The 21,914-nt window shown below is 41.2% G+C and overlaps 1 protein-coding gene across 3 annotated transcripts in view; it reads left to right on the top strand.

The window, feature by feature from the left end:
* Positions 1-21,914, top strand: part of emid1 (EMI domain containing 1) — a 55,927-nt gene that overhangs the window by 4,924 nt on the left and 29,089 nt on the right. For all 3 annotated transcript variants that reach the window (XR_008321796.1, XM_053325831.1, XM_053325830.1), the window contains exons 2-3: positions 1,574-1,687; positions 2,820-2,923. Coding sequence is in view for 2 of the 3 variants with exons in the window: in XM_053325831.1 (XP_053181806.1) it covers positions 1,574-1,687; positions 2,820-2,923 (218 nt within the window). In the remaining variant the exon portion in view is untranslated. The remainder of the gene's footprint in view (positions 1-1,573; positions 1,688-2,819; positions 2,924-21,914) is intronic.

Genomic DNA, 21,914 nt, shown 5'->3' with positions numbered 1-21,914 from the left:
TTGTAACTGCAAAATATAATTATGCCAGAGGATAAATTCGTAATAGTTTCGTTGAAAAACATTAGTGATTGAATACTGATGTGAATAACCGTTAGATGAGACCTAGTCAAAGGGAAATATCTCTGAGGAGCTGCAGTAGAAGCAGATTTTTCTCAGAGGTGCTCCTCCTCGCCGGCTCAGGTCTGTGTGTGCGGCCACCACAACATGTGGGGATTGTTAATGGGAGCTGGTTCAGGGCTGCTTTGCATCCTCTGCCTTTGGCGGTTTCCTTTAGTATAAACGGTCCCTCTCTCTCACACACACATACTCACACAAGCATATGGTCTCACATATTGACAAACAGACTTTGGTGGGAAAACCCTCCCACTCTTGCAAATGCACTGGCAGCAGAACACACAAAGTGCAGTTTTGTGCTAAGAGCCACACGGTCTCCTTTGTGGTTTGGGCATAGAGCCCCCTCTCCATGCATCTATTTATTGTGTAAACACAAGCTATAGTAATTGTTTTCCATGTTTTCCTCCAGTTATAGCCAAACGAAGGTAATCATGGTATTTGTACACTTCATAGTAAATAAAATAATAATAACATATGGTAGCTCTCATTGCTTCAGTGTGTTTTCTATATGTTAGAGTCCATGTTTTTTTGTTTCAAAGAGCTAAGGAATGGGATCAGACTGGCCTTTGAAGCCTTGTTCAGCTTGTTTTTCTTTTTCTTATCTATGTGTCTTTTCTAACGAATGGAAGATAACAGCACACATCAGTAAGTCATTCAGTTTAATGATCCTATCATCATTTTATCTGACCCATAAGACTGTGACTGCCTCTGTGCTATCAGGATCAGATATCTTCTCTTGTTAGAGGGGTAATTGAGTTCTTGGTGAAGATTAAACCTAACCAATTAGCTCTCAGTTTCCTTAAATTAATCCTTCACATACGTTTGTGACTGTATGTAACAGTGGAGGTATAATGCTATATCTGTACTTTTCTATTGACCAAAAAAAAAATCATTCTTAAATTGCCTCTGGCAGCATAAGAACTTGGAGAAGAATGTCAGTAAGTACACATGACTCTCTGCTCTAAGTGATCATATCCTGACTATCACATCTGACCTTTACTTAAGCTTTTTTTCCGGCAGGTCAGTTCCTTTAAAGCGTCGGTCAATTCTGGTAATGTCTCACGAAGCCCCTCCCGTGTGACTTTAAACTGAAAGCTGAATGGAAATAGATGTGTATTGATAGAGATAGATAGAGATGTCAGTGTAAATACAGCCCACAATGCAGATCTCGTGGCCGATTTAAAAGCATGTAAACACCATAAAGGAGTTTAAAAAGAAAAGGGTGGGGGAAGGGAGGGAAGAATCAATGAGAAAACAACAGCGTATTGAATGTGACTCCATGGCTGGTTTACTTCTTTAAATGTGTCTTAAAAGATACACTCTTCCTCCTTGAATTATTCACTTTGAAAATCAGATTTTCTCATATTTAATAGTAATAAATTGTGGCTGATCTTGATTATTCTATTCTGCACTCTGCATTTATGTGCTTCATTCACTCTGTTTCTCTTTCTCCATTTAGGAACTGGTGCCCTCATACGGTCACTAAGACAGTGACTTGCCAGGTACAGAATGGGACAATCCTGCAGCGCATCTACCAGACATGCCGCTGGCCGCAGGGGTGTACAGGAGGCAGGTAAGACAGCGAAGGGGACCAACCCTAACCCTAACCCTAACCCTTCTATTCTGTGTTGTTTTTATTGTCAACAAATTAACATGAAAATACCAAAGCCGACAATAAGTTGTTTGTTTTTTCATCTTTATGGTGTCCCCACCCTGTTTGTGACACTCAACCCTAAGCCCATATATTACTATTAAAGTTTTCAGTCTTCATAAATAGCTCACAAAATGTAATGTTTTAGCAAATGTTACCCAAACAGGAGTAAATAATGTATTTGTTGGGGACTATTTTCAGCCGCGTATAAATACACTTTTGATGAGCTAATGAGTTTACAGCAGCAGGACAGTATATGTGTGATTGACTCAGAATCATACTGTGTGTGTGTTCATGATAATATAGGAACATCCCAGTGCAATAGTGTTGCCAATTAATTTTTTATAGTTTTTGGATAACAATGGAGGTTGTGGCGGTGTTTAGCTCAGTGGGTAGAGCACCCTCCCCATGTGTTTGAGGCTACAGTCCTCACTGCAGGCGACCCCGGTTCAAATCCCACACCGAGTTGTCCTATCCTGCGTGTCATTCCCCCCTCTCTGCCTCCAGTTTCCTGTCTCTCTCTACTAAACCTGTACATTAAAGGCAAAAAGCCCCAAAAGATATACTTTAAAAAAAAACAATAGAGGTCAAAGACAAAGTTGAATAAATGTATTAGGAGCGCTTTGGTTAGCCGAGTGGATACCGCACACGCTACATAATCGCAACATCCCTGGTTCAACTCCAGCAAGGGATCTTTGTTGCATGTCATTCCCCTCTCTCTCCCTGTTTCCTGTCAGCCTCTATGCCAGCTACTTTCGAATAAAGACAAAAAACATATTAGCCATTCTTCACAGGCTAGTCTATGTTTGATCATTCATTGTTGGTTCTGGTCTTTTCATGGGATATGTTAAAATGTAAGAAAAATATAGAATGTTTATTGTTACTTATGTGTATTTAAAGAGCAAATGCTTCTTCTTCACCTTCTGGCATTGGTGGTAGTAAGTTACTACAAGAGATGCAATTTCTCCGATTGCGATTATGTCATAACTACTTTCACTCACCTGGAAAAGAGTCCAACTACTACATATTGAACACACACTTGTATGTTTTCCAGCTACCGGACCGTGGTCAGACCTTCCTATAAAATTGTGTATCGCACTGCAACCTCTCTGGAATGGAAATGCTGTCCAGGATTCAGCGGCCCTGCTTGTGAAGAAGGTAAGTCCAGACAGAAGGAGATATTACAGGGAGTCATAGACAAATACACTCATTACCTATACAATAGCTGATACAAATTAATAAAGAGAAACAGGATGTATGACAAGGTTGACTTGTCATACAATTTTCTCTTTATTTCTCTTTTTCCGTCACCTTTTTTTTTCTTCAAGCTCACTTCTTTGTCGCCATCTGCATCATCTACGTCCCTCTGTTTTGTATTGCTGTCGTATGTCTGGCTTATGTGCCTTCTAAGACACGTGTATGGGTAATATGAAACAGGAGTAATTTCCATTAAGCTTACATAAGGCTGCTTCTGTCTTCTAAATGAAGCTGAGAAATAAGATCCCTCAGCCTCCTCAGGCCGAGTCCGATACCTCCACGTTATTAATCAGTTTTTATGTGCTCATTGAGTCATTGTAGTGTGTAAGGGTTGATTCTTTTGTGTGGTTTTAAGTTTTTATGGTCTGGCTGGAACTTAGTCTTCGTCCTCTTAAAGTGTCATGCAAGCACTGCTGTTTTCATTTTTTCAAGTACAGTAGCTGCCCACCACACACAGTCTCTCTCTTTCACACATACGGACACACACACTCACACACACACACACACACACACACACACACACACACACACACGTAAGTGCGCGCACACACACACACACACACACACACATATATGCACACTCCCAGTGTATAATGACTTCCCCTGGCACTGGCCCCCATGTCTTGGCAGTCTAGCGAGAAGGGTGGAGTGTTTGTGCCCAGGACTTGACTGGGTATAACATAAATCGTCAGGCTTTTGTGACACAAAGGACAATAAATGTTTACAGTGATTGAAGTGGTCGCTTTTTTGTGGCACTAAAAGCAGAGGCTGGTTTTCTGTTTCCATGGTCCCACTCCCAGGTGAGCTAACAGTGGCGCATATCAAAAGTGCCGAAGTTCATGTTTGCTTTAGAGCTTCCCCACTCTCAAAGTAAAAAAACCCAAAACAACAAAAACAACACACCCACAGTCAGACAACCCAGACTTTACTTAACAAAGACAGAAGTACACACAATCAAACAGGGAGGAAATTATCCAATTAAGTTGTTGCTGGAGGAGATTCCCCTCTGGTTGTCATGGCAGTAGGGGGCTGTCGAGCCAGCAGGGATGCTGGGATTAGCTACTTATCTGAGCGTCGTTCCGGGTGGCTCAGATCACAGGCGGCGCTGAGTGGAAGTGACAGGTCCCATTCACTGGGCCGTTACTCTCCAGCACCATGGATGCTTTCCAGGGCCACCGGCACTTTGTTCTGCCCCTGCCGTGTGAGCAGACCCTCTTGCCAGCGCAGAACCTGATATCCCCACTGCTGTCTTCCTCATTCGCTGCTTAAAGGAGAAATAAAAGCTTGCCACACGGGCAAAGCTGGAGACTGGATTGTGTTTAAATCTGTTGCCATAGTGTTGCCAAGTGAAGTTAAAGCCACACTCGTAGTTCAATGGGTGCAAGTTTCAAATCCAGGCTCTTAATACCTGTGTGTGCCTCTATTTGCAGATCTTTTGCGTTTCTTTGTAGATTCTCAGATGTGTGAGCACTTGTTTGACCCTGGGTTGAGATTGAATAAAAAGGCTCAGTAAAGGAATCACATCTTTAATATAAAATAATAAACATCATCCTACCGTGCTTATCAAAATCTACTTTTTAGGCAAAACATCAAAACAACTTAAGATCTCATAAATCTCATAAGCCCCATTTCCACCAAAAGTTCCAGGTATTTTAAGTACTTTGGACCTAGAATAACTAATCTCAGTGACTAAATTTGGAACGTTTTAAGTCCCTGTAATGCCGTACTGTTTGTATTTCTACCACATCTGAGGAATTTCGAGATGCAGTATTAGCACATGAGGAAACAACAACACAAATTTGTCCTGTTCTTTGTATTTACTGCTGCATGAGTTGGATGTATTGAATAAAAAGAGAAATGCAGAGGAAGTGAACTGAAATTTAAGATTATCTGCGTCCACAGTACAACATCTGTTGAGTGTTTGATAGTTATTTATTTCTGCTTTAGAACATCACTGCTGTGACACAATCAGAAAATAATGTTTTATTTCTCTCATTCACTGCTTGGTTCTCTCTACCGCTGCTCGCTCTCCGCACTCGACCACCTCCACGCTCTCTCACTTGTGGTGCTCTCAACTCAGTCGCGCCATTTCTTTTTAAAATTGAATCAGGAAACTGACAACACCTTACATTTAACGTTAACGAAGAGAAATGTCCTCTGCTTGCCCTAAACTGGTCCTTGATACCAGAGTATGTCTTTGTATTACTAATAAAGCAGCTCACATGTTGAAGCAGCTGCACTGGGACCAATCAGCAACAGTTAGCCCTGCAAACCCTGTCCCCAAAGTTGCTGTACTTTTTGAATATACTACCCTCCATCCTGAGCAGCAACTTTTTTGGGGAGTAAAACAATCTCTAGACCCTGGTCCCTCCGATGGATACACAGGTAGAGGAACAGTTCCTCAAAAGGTTCTTAGTACCTGGGGGAAGTTCCTGCGGTTGTAAATTGCTAACTCCGGATACATGCATCTTTAAAGACCTCTCTTGAGGTCCAGTGTTGGTTATATACCTCCACTTCCATCATTCATTTTCCCCTGCTTGTCTACTTTTCACAGACTGTAGAAAATGTGTAGGATCCGCTCATTTACTCACGCCACCCTGCTTTTATCTCCACGGTTCTCTCACCAGGCCACCCCAAGAGCCCCTGGCCGTGTCTGACTCCCAGAGCTGGTTTGCATTACAGCAGATCTCAACAATGTCCATACTGCCAGGACTTTGGGTCTGCCTAAAAGTGCAAGAGAGGAAAGGAAGTGCATTATAAACTGACAGCATAGCCATTGGTTATATTTCGCATGGGGATGAGAGAATTGTTTTCTCTTGTGTCCATCCAGCCAGTCAACTGGTCAACATATGTAAATCAACAGGTTCAGTCCGAAGCAGAGATAACATGTCTCTGTTCAAGTTTTGGATATGTGTTTCCAAAACTGAGACAGATAAATGAGAAAACATTATGGGGTGAAATCCCACCATGCTGTCATTCAGTCATACACAGGCTTCTGGTGATTTTTAGCCTATCACATTCAACCCAAGGGCTCCAAAAGCAAAACATTACATCACACTGAGGCTGATAAACAAACTCACTCCATCAGAATGCAAGCAGAGTAAGATAACACTGCATCGGACAGGCACCTTTCACATTCACTCTCTTTTTCTTACTTCCTCACCTCGACCTCTGGACTTGGCTGAAATTCCAGGCTCATGGTGTAATTACTAGGTCCTAATTGTTTTCTATGGGGTTTGGGAGATATTGTCTTACTCCTGGACCTGGAACACAATGGTCTTTATCTCTGATTGAGTCTGAGAAAAAAATCTCTAAGTATTTGCAGATGGAGGCACTTTCATAGCCTGCCAGAAACAGGGATTTAACGTATGCCTGGTTGGCTTTGGCATTGCAAGTAAGTGAATGCATGTTTTCAGATGGGATAGTCCAACTTACACTACATCAAACACAAATATCAAAATTATACCTCATTTAGAGTCAATTTGGTGATATGAGAATATCAAATGTATCTAAGAAAAACACATTATTACATTAGAACTGGCTCTCAAATACTCCCATACAGGTTGCGTCAGCATCAACATGCGGTGCAGCAGCGAAGGCTGACTGCAGACTCAGCAGTTGCAGAAAACTGTAACAAATACATGTTTTGGAATTTTGCCCTCTTTCTGATTTTCTTGATTGAACCCTAAAAGTGTGAGGATGACACACTTACATTTTTTGAGGAAAGCACTTAAAAGAAATGTGGCTGCAGCTTATCGCAGTAATGGGCCACTGCACAGCAGAACATATGGGGGAACGTAGACTTGAATTAGCACGGCTGTCAAAGCTCTGCCGCGGGGGTCCCCATCAAGCCGTATCTCGCAGCAAAGCGGAGGCTGTGGTTTTTGGGTCGCAATTACGGATATGGCTGGAAGGCAGAGGCGCGCTGTCTGTAATAAGCCGTAGAAATGTAATCTGTGTTTTCACAGCTCAGTGTGGCTTATCACAGGCCTACACACTAAACCCTGTGCTTTAAACATCAGGCCGCTGCAGCTCACCATTAGCAAAGGGAGAGTGGGAGTGCGTGGACGCCGGTATATTTGTCTGTCTGACTGCCAGAGTGAATATGTGGGTGGGAGAGCGAGGTGTTGAGGATTTGTACAGTGAGGGATGCAGCTGTTCTGTGTGATTAGCTGCTTTAGTGGCAGCAGGCTTTAGTAGCTGTGAGTGGAGGGACCCCAGCCTGAGGTCAGGGTGGAGGGGACTGAACAAGAGCAGGTGACCTCCACTCCCACTCCTCTTAGACCACACAGAGCAGTGCTATCAGAGGCATCACGCTGACCAAACATCTTTCATTCAGCCCCTCTCCTTTATTTCAGTCACATGCATGTTGGATTCCCCTATGTCCGCAACAGCAGGTGTTAAATATGTTATTCTCTCTCACACCCATTCATTCACAAAAACAGATTTGATGTCAGATTTAGTTGCTTTCACACCAACATCCAGGATATCTGCAAATACACATAAATGCATACAGGGAGGCAGGCAACAGCCAGCATGCAGAAGAGGCCACAGCAGCTGATATTCATGGTTATGTAAACGACAAGCGCAGCACAAGTGCTGAACCCAAATTGGAAGCAGCTGAAGTCGAGGCAAACTGGGCTATGGCCTCCAGATGAGATTAGACATGGGAGCGTCCAGCCCTTGCAGCCCACACTGCTCCTCTCAGGGGAATTGACATAATAGTCATTAATTACCAAACAACACTAAAAGTACTGAAGAGCTAACCCTAAGAAAAACTAAACCAAACAGTGGAGGGAAGTTTTTTCTCTCCTTCTTTCAGCCTGTTCTCCTTTTCTGAGAGTGTGTGCTGGTACAGTATGTGCTTCAGGTTTAAGAAAATCCACAAATTATACCCTCACAGATGACTTTGTGTATTTAAATTGGAATATATACTAATATTTATATTTATCATGTAATTTTGATTGGCACATTATTCTGAGATGTTGCAAGCAAACCACATACAGAGCATACACTGAACAGCACACAGCTTGCAGGCCACGTAACAATAATAATAACAGAGTCTTAAGAATTATAATTATATCTCCCTTTGTTTTTATGGTCAATGCTTGCCTATAATATTAGGCCAAAGGCAATAGAGAGGCACAGTGATAGTGATAGTTTTATTTATTCGACATCTTGTCTATACATGAAGAACTACAATTGTTTATTACTTTAGCTCCATCTGCTGACTTGCATCTTCTGACGTTGACTCTGTTCTTAAATCTAAAATAAATGGAAGTGAACTTCAAGAAAGACAGCAATTCTTCAGCTGAATCTTTTTTAAAGTTCATACGTACTTAGCCTTGAATCTGAGTTAAGTTTTATGTATCTGGCTCCTGGACTGGAAATGCCTCTTCTGCTCACTGATTTATTTATTATTTCCCAAGACTTCCCCCGGGAGTGCATTGAAAACTGTTTTTCCTGCAGTCAGAAAGAAATATAGTGGGCCTAGTCAGCAGCGCAAAAAAAAGAAGCCCCAAAAACTTTTAGGGATGAAAATAGACACACACACACTCACACACACGCCATGGCAGCTGGAGTATTCTTCTGTCCCCAATAAAGCAAAGGCATTTCCCTTCACCAGTAGTTTAAGTGGACTGGTGTGCTGACTGAGTGACCCACAAACATTCAGACTCTTTACAGCCTGACAGATCACGCAATCACAGCCTGGCAGGTCACGCAATGACAGGAACAGAGAGAAGAAAGATTTCTCCTGGCCAAGCTAAGGCCAAATGATTTGGTAACTTTTATCATGTGGAAAGATAAAGAAAAGAAAAACTGTTCAAAATCCTGCCCTTTTTAATCCGCCTCACCCGTAGAGGGGTCATATCTACCTCATCTTGCTCATCTCTGATCCACTCGGCGACTGAAGTCATTAAAGCTGCATTAACCCTGTCTGCTCCCTGTTCTTCAGCATTTAACCATCTCTCAGCTCAGAGATGTAGATTGGCATGATGTAGGTACTGTATAACACAGAACTACTGTCTTCAGGTGGGCTCTGAGAAAGTACTGAGGCATATTTGGCGTTTTGACGTCAGAGCTGGGACAATGGCAGCATTGATAGAGCGGATACGCTCAGGGTACTGTTGGGTCCATACAGCTGTGATGAGTTCAATGGACCTAATTTATATCCGTGACCCATCAGGAAGGCTGATAATCCCTTTCACAACCCAGGTATTACTGCAAATCACCATCCCCCGACTGACATTCCAGTTACCTCACGTCTTTGAATACACTTTTCTCTGTCGTAGTTGTTAGCTCCACAAAGTTGCGCAGCAGATTTCTATTTTCAGCCTTTTACTTTGATTATTTCTTTTGGGGTGCAACCGTGCAACATACTTTATTTTAATAATTTATTAACATGATAACCAATGAATCATTTGGTCTAATATCAAAATAGTTTAAAAGTCCCAAAGGTAATGTTTATTATTACTTGTTTTGTCAAAGTAACATTCCAAAATAATAATGTTACTCAATTTTCTTTCAGATAAGACAAAGAAAAATGGCAAAACACATGGCGCCAGTATTTTTTTCACATTTCTGTTTTAAAAGTAATTAAACTTTTCATTCTATTGTTCCACTTTTTAATATGACTCCTATAAAATCTGGTTAAGTCTCTTTATTGCCATTGTCACACTGCGTAGCCACTCCATATTTATATTTGCGTTCCTGACCTCCAAAAAAATACAATGAAAACTGTTATTCTTAAGTTACATATACTTCTCTCATAATATATCAGTCTGTGGTTTTTGTACACTCCCAGTAGTTCTGATGATGTAGCTGCTCATTTGTCACTGTTATGAGTTCATAAACATATACAACACCACATAAGAGAGGTTCGAGTGTTGTGCCTCAGTTGGTGGGGATTTTATGAAGCCGACCTTCAAACTTCCTCCACTCCCATGTATATTAAACCACAAACAGAATACCACATCACAGAGATCTTGCTGTGGTGTGTTGTGGTGACATCATTTATGGCCTCATGTACCTCAGACCTCCCAAACATCCCCCCCTCCGGTTCGTTCTCATATTCCCAACCACTAAACTTCTCGTGCAGAATTTAAAAGTCGTTGCCCCGGTCTGACTTTTGAGCTCTACTTTTGAGCTGGTCTTTGCATATATTTCCATTCGCTCATGTGGTCGATCCGGTGCTCAGCGGGGATGAGGGGAGTGGTGCTGATGGTTGTGATTAGTTCTGGACTGAGGACGAGAGCGAAGACGAGGTTTGGATGAATTGCACCAGCACGCAGGAGGTGTAATTAGAGACATGCCTGGTTGGCTTTCAGAGCTCAAACCTGACAGAGGAGCAGGCATAACAATTTGAGGAGCCAATAGTCTTGACCAAAGATAAATGACCTCACTTGATTGGCTAGAGGAGGGAAGAGTGGAGGATAATAGAAGTTTCTTTTGAGATCAAATGTCTGATACATGAAACTGAGGCTGTACATGGCTAGCAAAGGGTCTTTTAAAGTAACCTTTACAAGCTTTACTGTCAAAAACATGAGAAATCTATTTATACAAGAAATAAATCTATGAGGCATGTGTCTTTTTTTGGGATAGCTGTGCCAGGTGTCAAAAATCAAATAATTGTACAAAAACTCCATAACTATTATTAGATCAGGCAAAATCACTGTATTATACTTTCTCATCCAGGCTGTGGGGCACTCAGAACTGAATATGCCACATATATGAATCCATCCAGTCTGTGCTGTTCACCAACTACACATGTGTTTCTTATGTAGGCGTCACAGCACACCATGCATCCTAGTACATAAGCAATATAGGTACAGTTATAAAAAATTGTTACCGTTCCAAAAATAAGTTTGACACCAACAAAAAGTGTGAAATACAGTCACAAAGATTTTATAAGAGCCTTTGATAGTGATATTGGCTCTCTCTTAAGATCTTACCAAAAATATGATTAGATCATTTTATGGCAGATCCAGGCTCCGTTTGCTATTATACATACTGTAGTATACATAATATACAATGAATTATCAAGCTGGTTTCAAATGAGTGCTGTGCCATTTCACTATTGTAAACCTGAAATGATGGCATATCGGAAATAATCAAACTTGCACAAATGGGCTGAATTAAATAAAAAGGCTCAATTGTCATACAAATACAGTAATTATCATGCACCTCGTGAAAGTGAAGCAAGGGAAAAATATGTACAGTACATGTTTGTCAGCTTTAAGCATTTATCATTATCCACCCTGCACTCATACTCTAAACTCCTCTCTATCTGTCTCTTTTTGTAACTCTTTTAAATGTTTCTCACACAATGTGTTTTCATGTCTTATTTAATGGTTTTATTGTAGCATGTAAATTACTAGGAATTGCCTTTGAATATAAAAGGTGCTACATACTATAGATAAATGTTTGTTGCCACATGTCACACTTAAAACCCCCTTCAATGCTGCAGAGTTCCACAGAAAGTGTGCAGAGTACTGTTTACGCTGTGCTAATAGAGCATGTAAGACATGCATCATTTAGGAAAGAGCTTTTATGTCCTTTACTGTCCTGCACCGCCTGGGGTCACCTCTCAGGGACTCCTCTTAAAAGCCACACACACACGTTGGCCAGCAGAGGTGCACAGCACTGTACAGAGCATTTTGGCTCTTTCTTTCACCTTTTTCCTTTGCAGTAGGAGTCACATATCTTGTCCAGATCATCTCAGGGGAGCAGATGTGATGTGCACATTGTTCAGGAAGTGTGGTATGCTTCAATGATCCAGCTCCAGTCATTTGCGGCAGGAGGATGTCGTTGTGGCGGTGTTGGTGTGGCTGGTGAGGCAGTGTTGTGGGCTCAGGGCCAGAGAGGCCCAGCGGGGTGAGCTCATTAACAACAGGACGTACCCCTGAACCTCTAAACCCAGGCCTGCATTCCGCCCGCTCCACTGCCCCCTGAGACTCATCCAGGGGGGCTTTAACAGCCCCAGTGTTTTGGTTGGACTCTCGCCACAGCCAGAACGTGGACGACTCCCCCTCCCCTGCCTCAATCAGGGCCATAAATATAGCCCGGAGTGGGTGTCTGTGTATTCCTGCTTCCTTAGGTGTTTATGGCTCTCTCACTCATTCATGCTGAGCTCACAGTGAGGGCCTGGCAGCAAACAAACACACACATGCAGACATATTTAAGTCACCAAAAACACCTGCTCTCATGAGCACAGACTCATATATCAATTTTGTATGCACAGACAGACATGTGACTCACACTAAAATTAAACAGCCTGGGTCACACTTGCTGAGTTGCAGTTATTGATAAACTTGATACTGGATGCAGACACATGCTCACTGCCTAACTCTGTTTCATATATCAGCTGCATGTTTGCTCTATGACAGATTGCCTGTCAGGGCTGCAAATCACTGCTACTGTGCCAGAGGTAGAGCTCTATCTACTCTGTCTACTGCTATCGCTGAATGTGGGTGAAGGGATAAGGGACAGAGGATGATGTCATGTACATAGTATTTCTGTTGGCTGCTCTCCATGTTATTTTCCCAAAGGGCTCTGTCTCACCTGATGGGAACCACATGTAACCCCATGAGACCAGGTTAGCTCTGTGGAGACACCATGTAGCACATAAAACACTAAAAAAAACAAATATAGTAGTTTTTTGATGTTCCAGTGATGTAGGTCAATGGAAGTATCACTGTTTGTGTTGTATTATGCTTTTGCCACACATCTTGATATCACCACGGCAACTACTGTATATTCCTTAGAGCATGGACTGCTTCCTGTAGTCACTCCACTCTTCCTTTGATGCCAATCATGCTCTGAGCTCTGCATTAGTTTCAGTTCATTTAGGTTACCAAATACACACAGACAGAAACTAAACCAGAAGACTCAAGACTGTCTTTTCTCTACTGGCATCAGAAACTTGTAGGAGAAATACAAGCAAGCCGACCAATTGCAGTTCTTTGGGCTCAGATGTGCAGTTAGGTTTTTGAAGATGTGGGAACTTTTGGACGCCACATGCACAGGCTCCCTTGCTTTGACCCATAACCCATAACCATTTAACAGACAAAAATGTGTCTATACCTGCTACTAGAAGGTACCTCAAATAAAAAAACCCAGAAAAAGGCATAAAATTATCATTTTACAGTTCATATAATTTAGGAAGATGAGAAAGTTAAGTGTAGGTTTACGTACATACTTTTTCAGTATGAAAAATAAAATGAAATAAAATAAAAATATTTATTTTGTTTTGTTTTAAATACTTTCTGGTGGGGCATTTCATGCTTTTTAAAAATCTGAGTAGTGGGGAGATGACAGGAATTGAAGGGAGAGAGTGATGGGGGTGTAACAAAAGTTTGCAGATGGATTCGAATTGTGGATTTTGTGGCATACTGTATATCTTAACCGGCAGGCTACTGGGGTGTGCCAGCGGTTACATATTTGTAGTTTTTCTTATTTGTATTAATTGCCTAAATACCTAAACAGGAACGTGCGTCTGTCTGAAGTTTGGTAAATGCTGATACTGATATTTCAGAGACCACAGTTACACAGTGCAGAGGTTCTGGTACTGAACCACTGCCTGCACAGAAAATCGCCCCTCTAAATCTTTTGAAAATGGTTACCCTCTTTGGATATCCCCTGTCATTACATCCTATTTACAAAAGACCAAAAGGATTATTCTCAGCTAATGCGTTTTATATGAACCCCTCACTTTGCCTGTGTAAACCTAGCCACTCAAGTAAACAGAGACCTATTGAAGCAGAGATACTAAATCTGCGGCCAGATGGGTTCTCGACCCCGAGACAAAGCAGAGAATTACAGTTTGTGCTGAAAGTCTGAGTTCAGCTCTCACCCCCTCTCTCTTCCCTCTGGCCCCGCTCAAGAGGGGCGAGGGAGCGGGGTGGGATAATCTATCCCCTCTCTTCTAAATGGAGAAAGAGACGAGTATGTAAAAGGAGAATGGCTGTACTAGTGAAAGGGTGGCAGAGCTCCAGGGGGACACGTTTCCGCAAGTGCTGCCAGGTAGAAAGCGAGAAAGGAAAAGAGGATGTGTTTTTCTTCCTCTCTTGTTGTTACAAGCAAAGAAAAGGGATGGCACTGTTGTCTTTAGCCAAGGGAAGGAAAAATATCAGGGAGATGGAGAGAAGGGGAAATGGAGGGGCTTTCTCAACTGGAAAGGCCCGTTCATGTTACTGTCAAAAGGAAAAAGAACAGACTGAAGTAATAACCATGATGACTCTCTACGAGCCATAACCACAATGTTCCTTTGAGGTCATTTATCTTTTCATAAAATTAGATTTGAGGCTCCCTTGTCTTTACATGCTGTGTCTGACCCTCCTACAGTGCTGCTACCCTCATGGGTATGGGTGGGTAGCCAAAGGGACGCCAAAGGGGTGAGAGGGCAGAGAATTGAGGGGTGCAGGATTTGTGCTGTCCTACAGAATAATGGCAAGTATTGTTCCTCAAGTGGCAGCACTGTTTCAAGAGTATCATAGGAAATGTCTTGACACACTCATTCAGTGTCTTAAATTCCTCAGACACTTCAGAGCTGTATGTCGGGAGCTGGTCATGCTAAAAGAGTAGAATGTGTCCCTTTTTAGCACCTGATCAGCAGATAAAAAGAATGATTAAAGCCAAAGGGAGTGCTACAGAGGTACCTCAACATATAGGAAGATGATTGCCTGAGATAGCCAGGAAAACACTTTTTTCTTTATTATTGTGGTTTCTCTGTCCTCTGTTCTGCTGTTGATTTTTCATTTTCAATGTTAGACTGATCGCTGAGGCCAGCATGGATACTTGCCAAACATACAGATACTCCAGAGGTCACTGTGAGTGACAGTTGAGTCTCAGTCTTGGATTAATGCTTTCACTGCAGACGTGTAATTGTGATGGAGGCCTCACACACTCTCAGATCCGCATAGGGACAGGAGAGGTCACGCTGGGAGATGAATTACAAACACTGCTCAGGATCATTCATCCATCAGAGCGGCTCTTTTCGCCAAGCTGGAATTCCTTTCCCCTGGCTGCACCTGACAGTGCAGAAACCTTAGCCTGAGCTACCGCCAGTATACATTTTTGTTCCAAAAGTGCAGCTGAGTGTGCTGAAGATTTTCAGGAGGTCCTCAGTCAGACAGAGGCAACTTCTGTCATCAACAAGCACCCACCCTGGTCTCTGGAAGTGCCTGAAGGATCGAGCTGAGCATGGATGGCTATCATCAGCAGTTTGCCTTCACTCACTTCTTTTGCTAACATAGTTTGAATGAAGCTACGTTCACTGGGATTCAGGCAGAGAGTAGATGTCAAACTAGATATCACTTTAGTGGACAAGAACGGGATTTTAAAATTATATGAAGACGCCAGAGAATACCAGCAACAGTAGATGGCCGTCAAAATTTGAAATATTTTTACGTTTTTCCATCCTCTGTGACAAAATTTGAAACCAGATGTGACGCAGCTCCCTCACACAAGGAGAAAACATGGGCGATGTGGACAATGAGAAGCTAATAATTTTAAGGGATACACCAGGTGCAGTTCTCCTTTCACTGTCCATGTTAGAAATGAATGAATGACTTACTTATTAAGAGAAAGCTGCAACAAGCATTACCAGAATAATTGCATAAAATAATTATTAAACTATCATTTTATTTAATAGCTTATATTTTATTCCATTCTTTGTAAACAGTCAGTCACCTTAGGGTCATGTCATCATGTGTTTCTTTTTGCCATCCTGCCATTTTGCTGGACTATCTGTTTTTTTCCTGTGCCGTCCAGAATGCATTGTTGTGTGTAGTCTATCGTCTGCCCGGATCCATGTGAATGCAGCATTAGCGTAAAAATTGTTGATGAAAGGTGTAGATGTGTAAAGACAAATGGCATAATGTGGTACAGTGGGCCAAGGAATGTGTGGTTTTTATAGAGAATTAGGAGGACCAAGATAAAATTGTCCCAAGAGACATTGCTGATTTGTGTGTTTTAATGAAGAGCAGGAAGTCCTCCATGAGACTCTCATCCAATCTAAACATAATAGAACCTTTGTGTGGGAGTTGTGGAGTCTATAGTTATCTCCATCGTTTGCTTGCAAAATGTTTCAGCATCCCAGTTACAGTTAGGATTTGTATAAAGGAAAGAAAAAAGGGAAGCTTGTTTAATTGGTTGATGTTAATTGTAGCTGTCACTGTTTTTGGTGTAATTTCTAGTCAGACAGCAGCAATTGGGAACAAAACTTATGAGAGCAGTAAGGCAAAACCAAAACTAGAGAGTTAAGAAGCTCCATAACGCTGAAGGAGAAAGACGAGAGGGGTGGTTTTCACATTACACATGTTCATTTAATCTGTTGGTAAAATAAAAATATTGATTAGAGCAATTTCAGTATATTTGGTCATGTCCAGTCTATAATAGAAATTCAGAAATTAATCAACTGTACTGTCATTGGTTCTTAGATTGGTAGTTATGTTAGATCTGTCTGAAATATGGGCTTAAAGGGTCAGTACACTTAAAATGGAAGATATTTTTTCTTTTGGTGCTTACAATGCACAAAAATGTGTAAAAACATTTATTAGAATGATACAATTTTTGTGCTTTGTAATTTGGATAAACTGACCTTTTTAAGAGGTGATTTGTCTAAAGCATGAATGTATCAAACAGACTGAGTGTTACATTCCAGTATGACCACTCTCACCAGTGAAAGCTGTACATCAGGCGCATATGTCAAAAACTTATTCAGGCTTCCACTTTTTTTGGCCCTGTAGAGCACATACTTAAGAGTCTCTTTTTGGTCAATGCAGCTGACTTCCTTATGACTCCCCACACACTGGCAACAAAAATATATATTCACTGCCTGGTCCTGAGTGGTGGCCACAGGCGGTTGGTTGGTGTCAGAGAAGCGGAGGCTGCGTGTAGGCCTGGTTATGGGGGGCTTTTTAAGTAAAGAGAAGAACTTTGAACTGGATTTGTTGTGGGATAAGGAGTCATAGGAGCAGGAGAGGGCAAGCAGATGAGCAGCAAAGTGAGCAGCAAAGTTCTGGATGTGCTGGAGTTCATTTACTTTGGATGACTTTCCATAAATGATGCTGTTGCAGTAGTTAATACTGGACGATGAATGCGTGGCTTAAAGTTTTGGCAGCAGAAAAGGACAGTCATGGGTGGAGATGAGCTATGATTTGTAAGGTGGAAAAAGGCAATTCTGGTGATATGTTAAAAATGGTGTTCAGAGGAAGGGTTGCTGACTCCGAGTTTGTCGATGCGTGGGGATGGAGACAGAGTAGTGGCGAGGCATAGTTATGGGTGATGTTGGTGAGGGATTTCAGAGAGATGATCATATCTGTGTATGTTAGTATTGCTGTGCTCTGGAAATGTTTTCATAGTTTTACAGCTGCTTTTTGTTATGATTTAGTATGGGAAAAATAATATTTGGGCCAGTGGGCATCACGTGATCTCCATTTCCTATTGTATCCACTATGTCAAAATCCCCTCACAGCTCAGCACTGGACGACATGTAAATGTACAGTATGCTCATCTCACCAGTCCTCCAGTAAAGTCTTTTACCCTGCCAGTGTGCAAATGAGGCTGATGGTTTCACAAAGCTGTTGGAGACACAGAAATTAAGTCTGCATACCAAATGAATCTGCCGCTGCACAGATAGAGGGATTTTCTGTGAACTTTGTGACTCTGAGATCAACCCTGAGGCTTCATGGCTGTATCTTGTGTATGAATCATGATGAGTTTTCACCCTCAAACCGCCACAAAAATAGGGGGGGGGGGGGGGCGTGGTAAAACAGTATAATATTACTTGTATTTTCCATTTCTCCTGGAGTCTTATCATCTCACCGCTGACTGATGTCATGTGTAATTCTAAAACTTTCATAAAGGTTTGAACTGAAATATTTTTATAGCGATCTGCTGTATAGTTTTAAGCAGATGGGTGTATAATGAGTTTTAAAGGTTGATTTTCCCTAAATTGTCACTTGCGATTTTTACGGCTTTCATAAGTAGTTTAACACTCAAACAGTAAATGATACCACTACCACTAAATGAGTGCAGTTGCTCCTCATGTTTTGTGTGTAGATGGTTTAATAGTCAATTTTGGTTTAATAGTCAATTTTATAAATCAATCAAAGCACAATAAATACAGTGTGTAAAAGGATTAAGAGCTCATAATAGCTTCCACTGATGTGTTGATTGACCACTGCATCTTGAAATCCTTAATAAGCTACTGATCTGCACTTTAACCTCTTCTTCTACTGTGAGAGGAGGAGTTGAAGAGGGGAGCCCTTGTTTTCCTCACACGCACTTTCTCTATATCTTTAAGTGCCACAGATTGATATACTTTCGACATTTTTTGGGCCTGGAGTCAGACAGTGGGACACATCCATCTATTTTTACTGCAGCACTAAATGCCTGGAGAGATCAGGCCATCCTCAGCCAAGACCTCCATGTCAGCTCCAGAACACAACTCACACTGCCAGGTATCAGCAAAGAAGAAGGGAGGACAGACAGGATACACATCATGTTTGTACTATATACATACATACACACACACACGCACACACACATACAAACATATGCAGACAGATAGTACAAACACACACACACACATATGGGAGACATATTCAGTAGAGACAGGCCAGATGTTTTATCTCTGTATGTATGTGTCAGAGTGCTCTGCTCCATCTAACTGAGGAGTGTTAATTTCTGGAGCTGGGAGCTCGGCACGTCGCCACTGGCTGCTGTGACTGGGACCACTCTGATACATTACACAAGGCTGACCACGGGGGGTCTTGTCTGAACTTGATTTAGACCCGCAAGCCACGAAAGACCCCGTACAACATTAGTCTCTCCTCCCTCGTGGCTTTCTGTATGCTTTATGAAACTTCGTAATGAAATGTTATCTTCACCTCACTGACTGTCGAAACATGATCGTTCAACCCTAAATTATTTTCATACTGGTGTAATGATGACATAATTACTGAAATAACAAAATTATGTTCATATAATGATTGATAACGTGCTGATGTGATTATTGTTTAAAATCACCAAACTATTTAATGTCAAATTAATTGTTATTTAAATGAGTCATTTTCAGTTCGGTGCACAGCATCAGAACCTAAATATTGTTTTAGCTCTACCCAAGACTTTTTAAATGTCTCCCATGCTTAATGATACTTAGATATTTTGAATATGAGTTCTGCACACACTTCTGCAAAATCCCAAGCATCTACTTCCATCCTATGGCTGAATGGTTTATCTCATGCAAGTAATTAAAGACTTGTAATAGTGAAGTATTTATCACTTTATTATATGTGACAATGCATTTTCATGTAGAGCTGAAACTGTTGATTATTTAATTAGACAAACAACAATAAAAAGTGTTTTTAGCAATAAATCAATCAACATAATTCCAAAAAAGTTGCTGTTTCCATCTTTTCAAATTAATTAATATGTTTTTGGACTTTAAAAGTTTTGGACTGTTGGTTAAACAAAACAACTTATTTGAAGATGTCACCTTATGCACTGAAGATATTTTTCCACAACTTTCTGGCATTTCATATATTAGGTGATTTGTTTGATCAATGAAATAATTCAGAAAATTCGATTTCATGATTTGAGAAAGATTGTTTAGGTCAAAAAGGTTAGTTTTACATTGAGATTAAACAATTAGCCAAAAAATACATTAGTCCATCAACTAAAATCAATAAGAAACCATTTTGATGATGGATTCATTCATTATTGAATTAATTTCTAAGCAAAATGCTCGAACATATCACTAATTTCAGCTTCTCAAATGTCTTTTTTGACAGGATATTGAATATTTTTGGGTTTTGGACTGTTGGTTGTACAAAACAAGAAACTTAACTATTATGTGGCAAATTACAGGCCAATTGATTTATCAAGAAAATACCTAAAGAATAAGAATTATTGCAGGTGTTACCACTGGATAAAATGATGCTACAAAAGCGTCTGTTTATCTTGAAGTTTTTCTTTCCTTCAGCAGTTTCTCACAGAGTGGGTGTGAGGTAGTGCTGTGAAGGTTGTTGTTGAAAAACTTTGGGAATGCCAGCAGGGAGGAGTTTGAAGGGGAGCCTGTGTTGCTTTGTAATGCAGTGCTGAGATAAGGGCCGCATCCACCACGCCTGCCCCTGCCCCAAACCCCACAGGGCCGGCCGACCCCTGTTGACCTGAAACTGTGATCACACAGTCTGTTTTATTAGCTGACAGAAGCTTCATGATTGATGGCCGAGCATTGTTCGCTCCTCGTTTGGCCTGTTGTTTGTCTCAGCTGTAAAGGGCGGTGATGATTCTGCTGCATTTTGATCCTCTGATCCTGTAATCTGCCTCCACTCCCCTTCACGGTTGCCTTTCCTCTGAGTTTGTTTGTTCTTTCATCCTGTATGGTGTGCATGTCTTCACAGTCAGCTCTGTCTGTGGGCATGTTGTGTTGAAGTGTTAGTCAGAGATAAGACCCTCATTCTGGTGTGATGGCAGGAGAGTAGAGGATGAAGGGAGTGAGGATACATCCTCCCTCTTTCTCCTCTTTTCTTGTCCTCTTATCTTTTACCCCTTTTCTCATATTTACCCAGCAGTCTTCTCACTGTTCTCTCTGGGTGATCTATTGAAGAGACAGCGAATTGCAGCACATTTTAAACTGTGAGACTCTCTCAGTGTTCCTGTCGTGGAGTACCAGTCTCATTAACACTTGAGCACTTCATCACCTAGCAGCATCCTTGCTTTGACAAAGCAAGGGTGAGAGAGAGCTGGACATGAAATAACAGAGAGGCAGGAATAGTGTGTCACCAAGAGATTTCCTCGATTGAATCATCCGGCGTCCCCCATCCAGCATCCCCCAATAGTGTCTTTCTTGCCAAAAATTGAAAAACCTAAATCCCTACATTGTTCTACAACTTGGAGCATTCATTCTACAGTTCATAAATCAGTCTTTGAAACATAAAATACTCTGCAGTAAAACACTGTTGATTTTAATGTTTGGGCTCATTTCTTTTACCCAAAGTAATTTTTTGTATTATTCATTCTTGCTGGACTTACTCCATAGATCAGTAAAAACGGACCATTTAGACATTTTGTCAGCAGATCATTCAAACTGTTCTTATAAATCCTTTAAGACTACAGTAACGAGCCATACAATTTGACCCATTTAATTGACAGCGTTTAGATATTATATGTCTCCAATTCTGAGATAAAAACATGAAAACTATTTCTCCCTTTCTTACTTTCACTCTTTTAATTTACATTAAAAAAATCAAGCCATCATTTGGTCTATATAACATCAGAAGATCCTTGTGAAAATTATTTTGAAATTCCTGAAGCCCAACATGACGTCTATAGATATCTAATGTTTCTGACCACCAAAACCCCCCAAGTTTAGTTTAATATCACATATGGGAAAAAGCACAGTACAAGAAGCTTAAACATGGTAATGCTTTCCTTTTTGTTTTTTTTACTGAAAACTATTAATCAGTGTACAAAACAGTTATTCCAACTTATTCCATTGTCTAATTATTATAGCTCTACTTTTCCTATTTCTTTTTCCTTTTTTTTAACTTCATCCACATGGCTGTTTTATCAAACACTCCAGGTCCTTTATCTGGAAACTGAGCTGTAGAAAAGATCTGCTATCCCCTTTATCTGTATTTGGTCCTCTGCACTCTTTAGCTTATCATCCTAGCGCAAAAAGCATGCATACTTATCTCCAATGGTGCAAAACACAAACAAACCATAGCCCCCGTGTGCATGAGGGCCCACTTTATTTCCATCTGTCTGAGGACAGCACCACATGTTGGAGGAACACTGCCCAGACATGAGATGTCGTCACTCCAGACAGAGCAGAGACAGAACATGCAGATGTAAAAAGACACCTGTGTAGAGGGCACATAAGGAA

Source organism: Scomber japonicus, chromosome 9, assembly GCF_027409825.1.
Source record: "Scomber japonicus isolate fScoJap1 chromosome 9, fScoJap1.pri, whole genome shotgun sequence".
Classification (NCBI taxonomy): Eukaryota; Metazoa; Chordata; class Actinopteri; order Scombriformes; family Scombridae; genus Scomber; species Scomber japonicus.
Note: the sequence above shows the minus strand (reverse complement) of the source record. Positions and strands in the feature narration are given on the sequence as shown.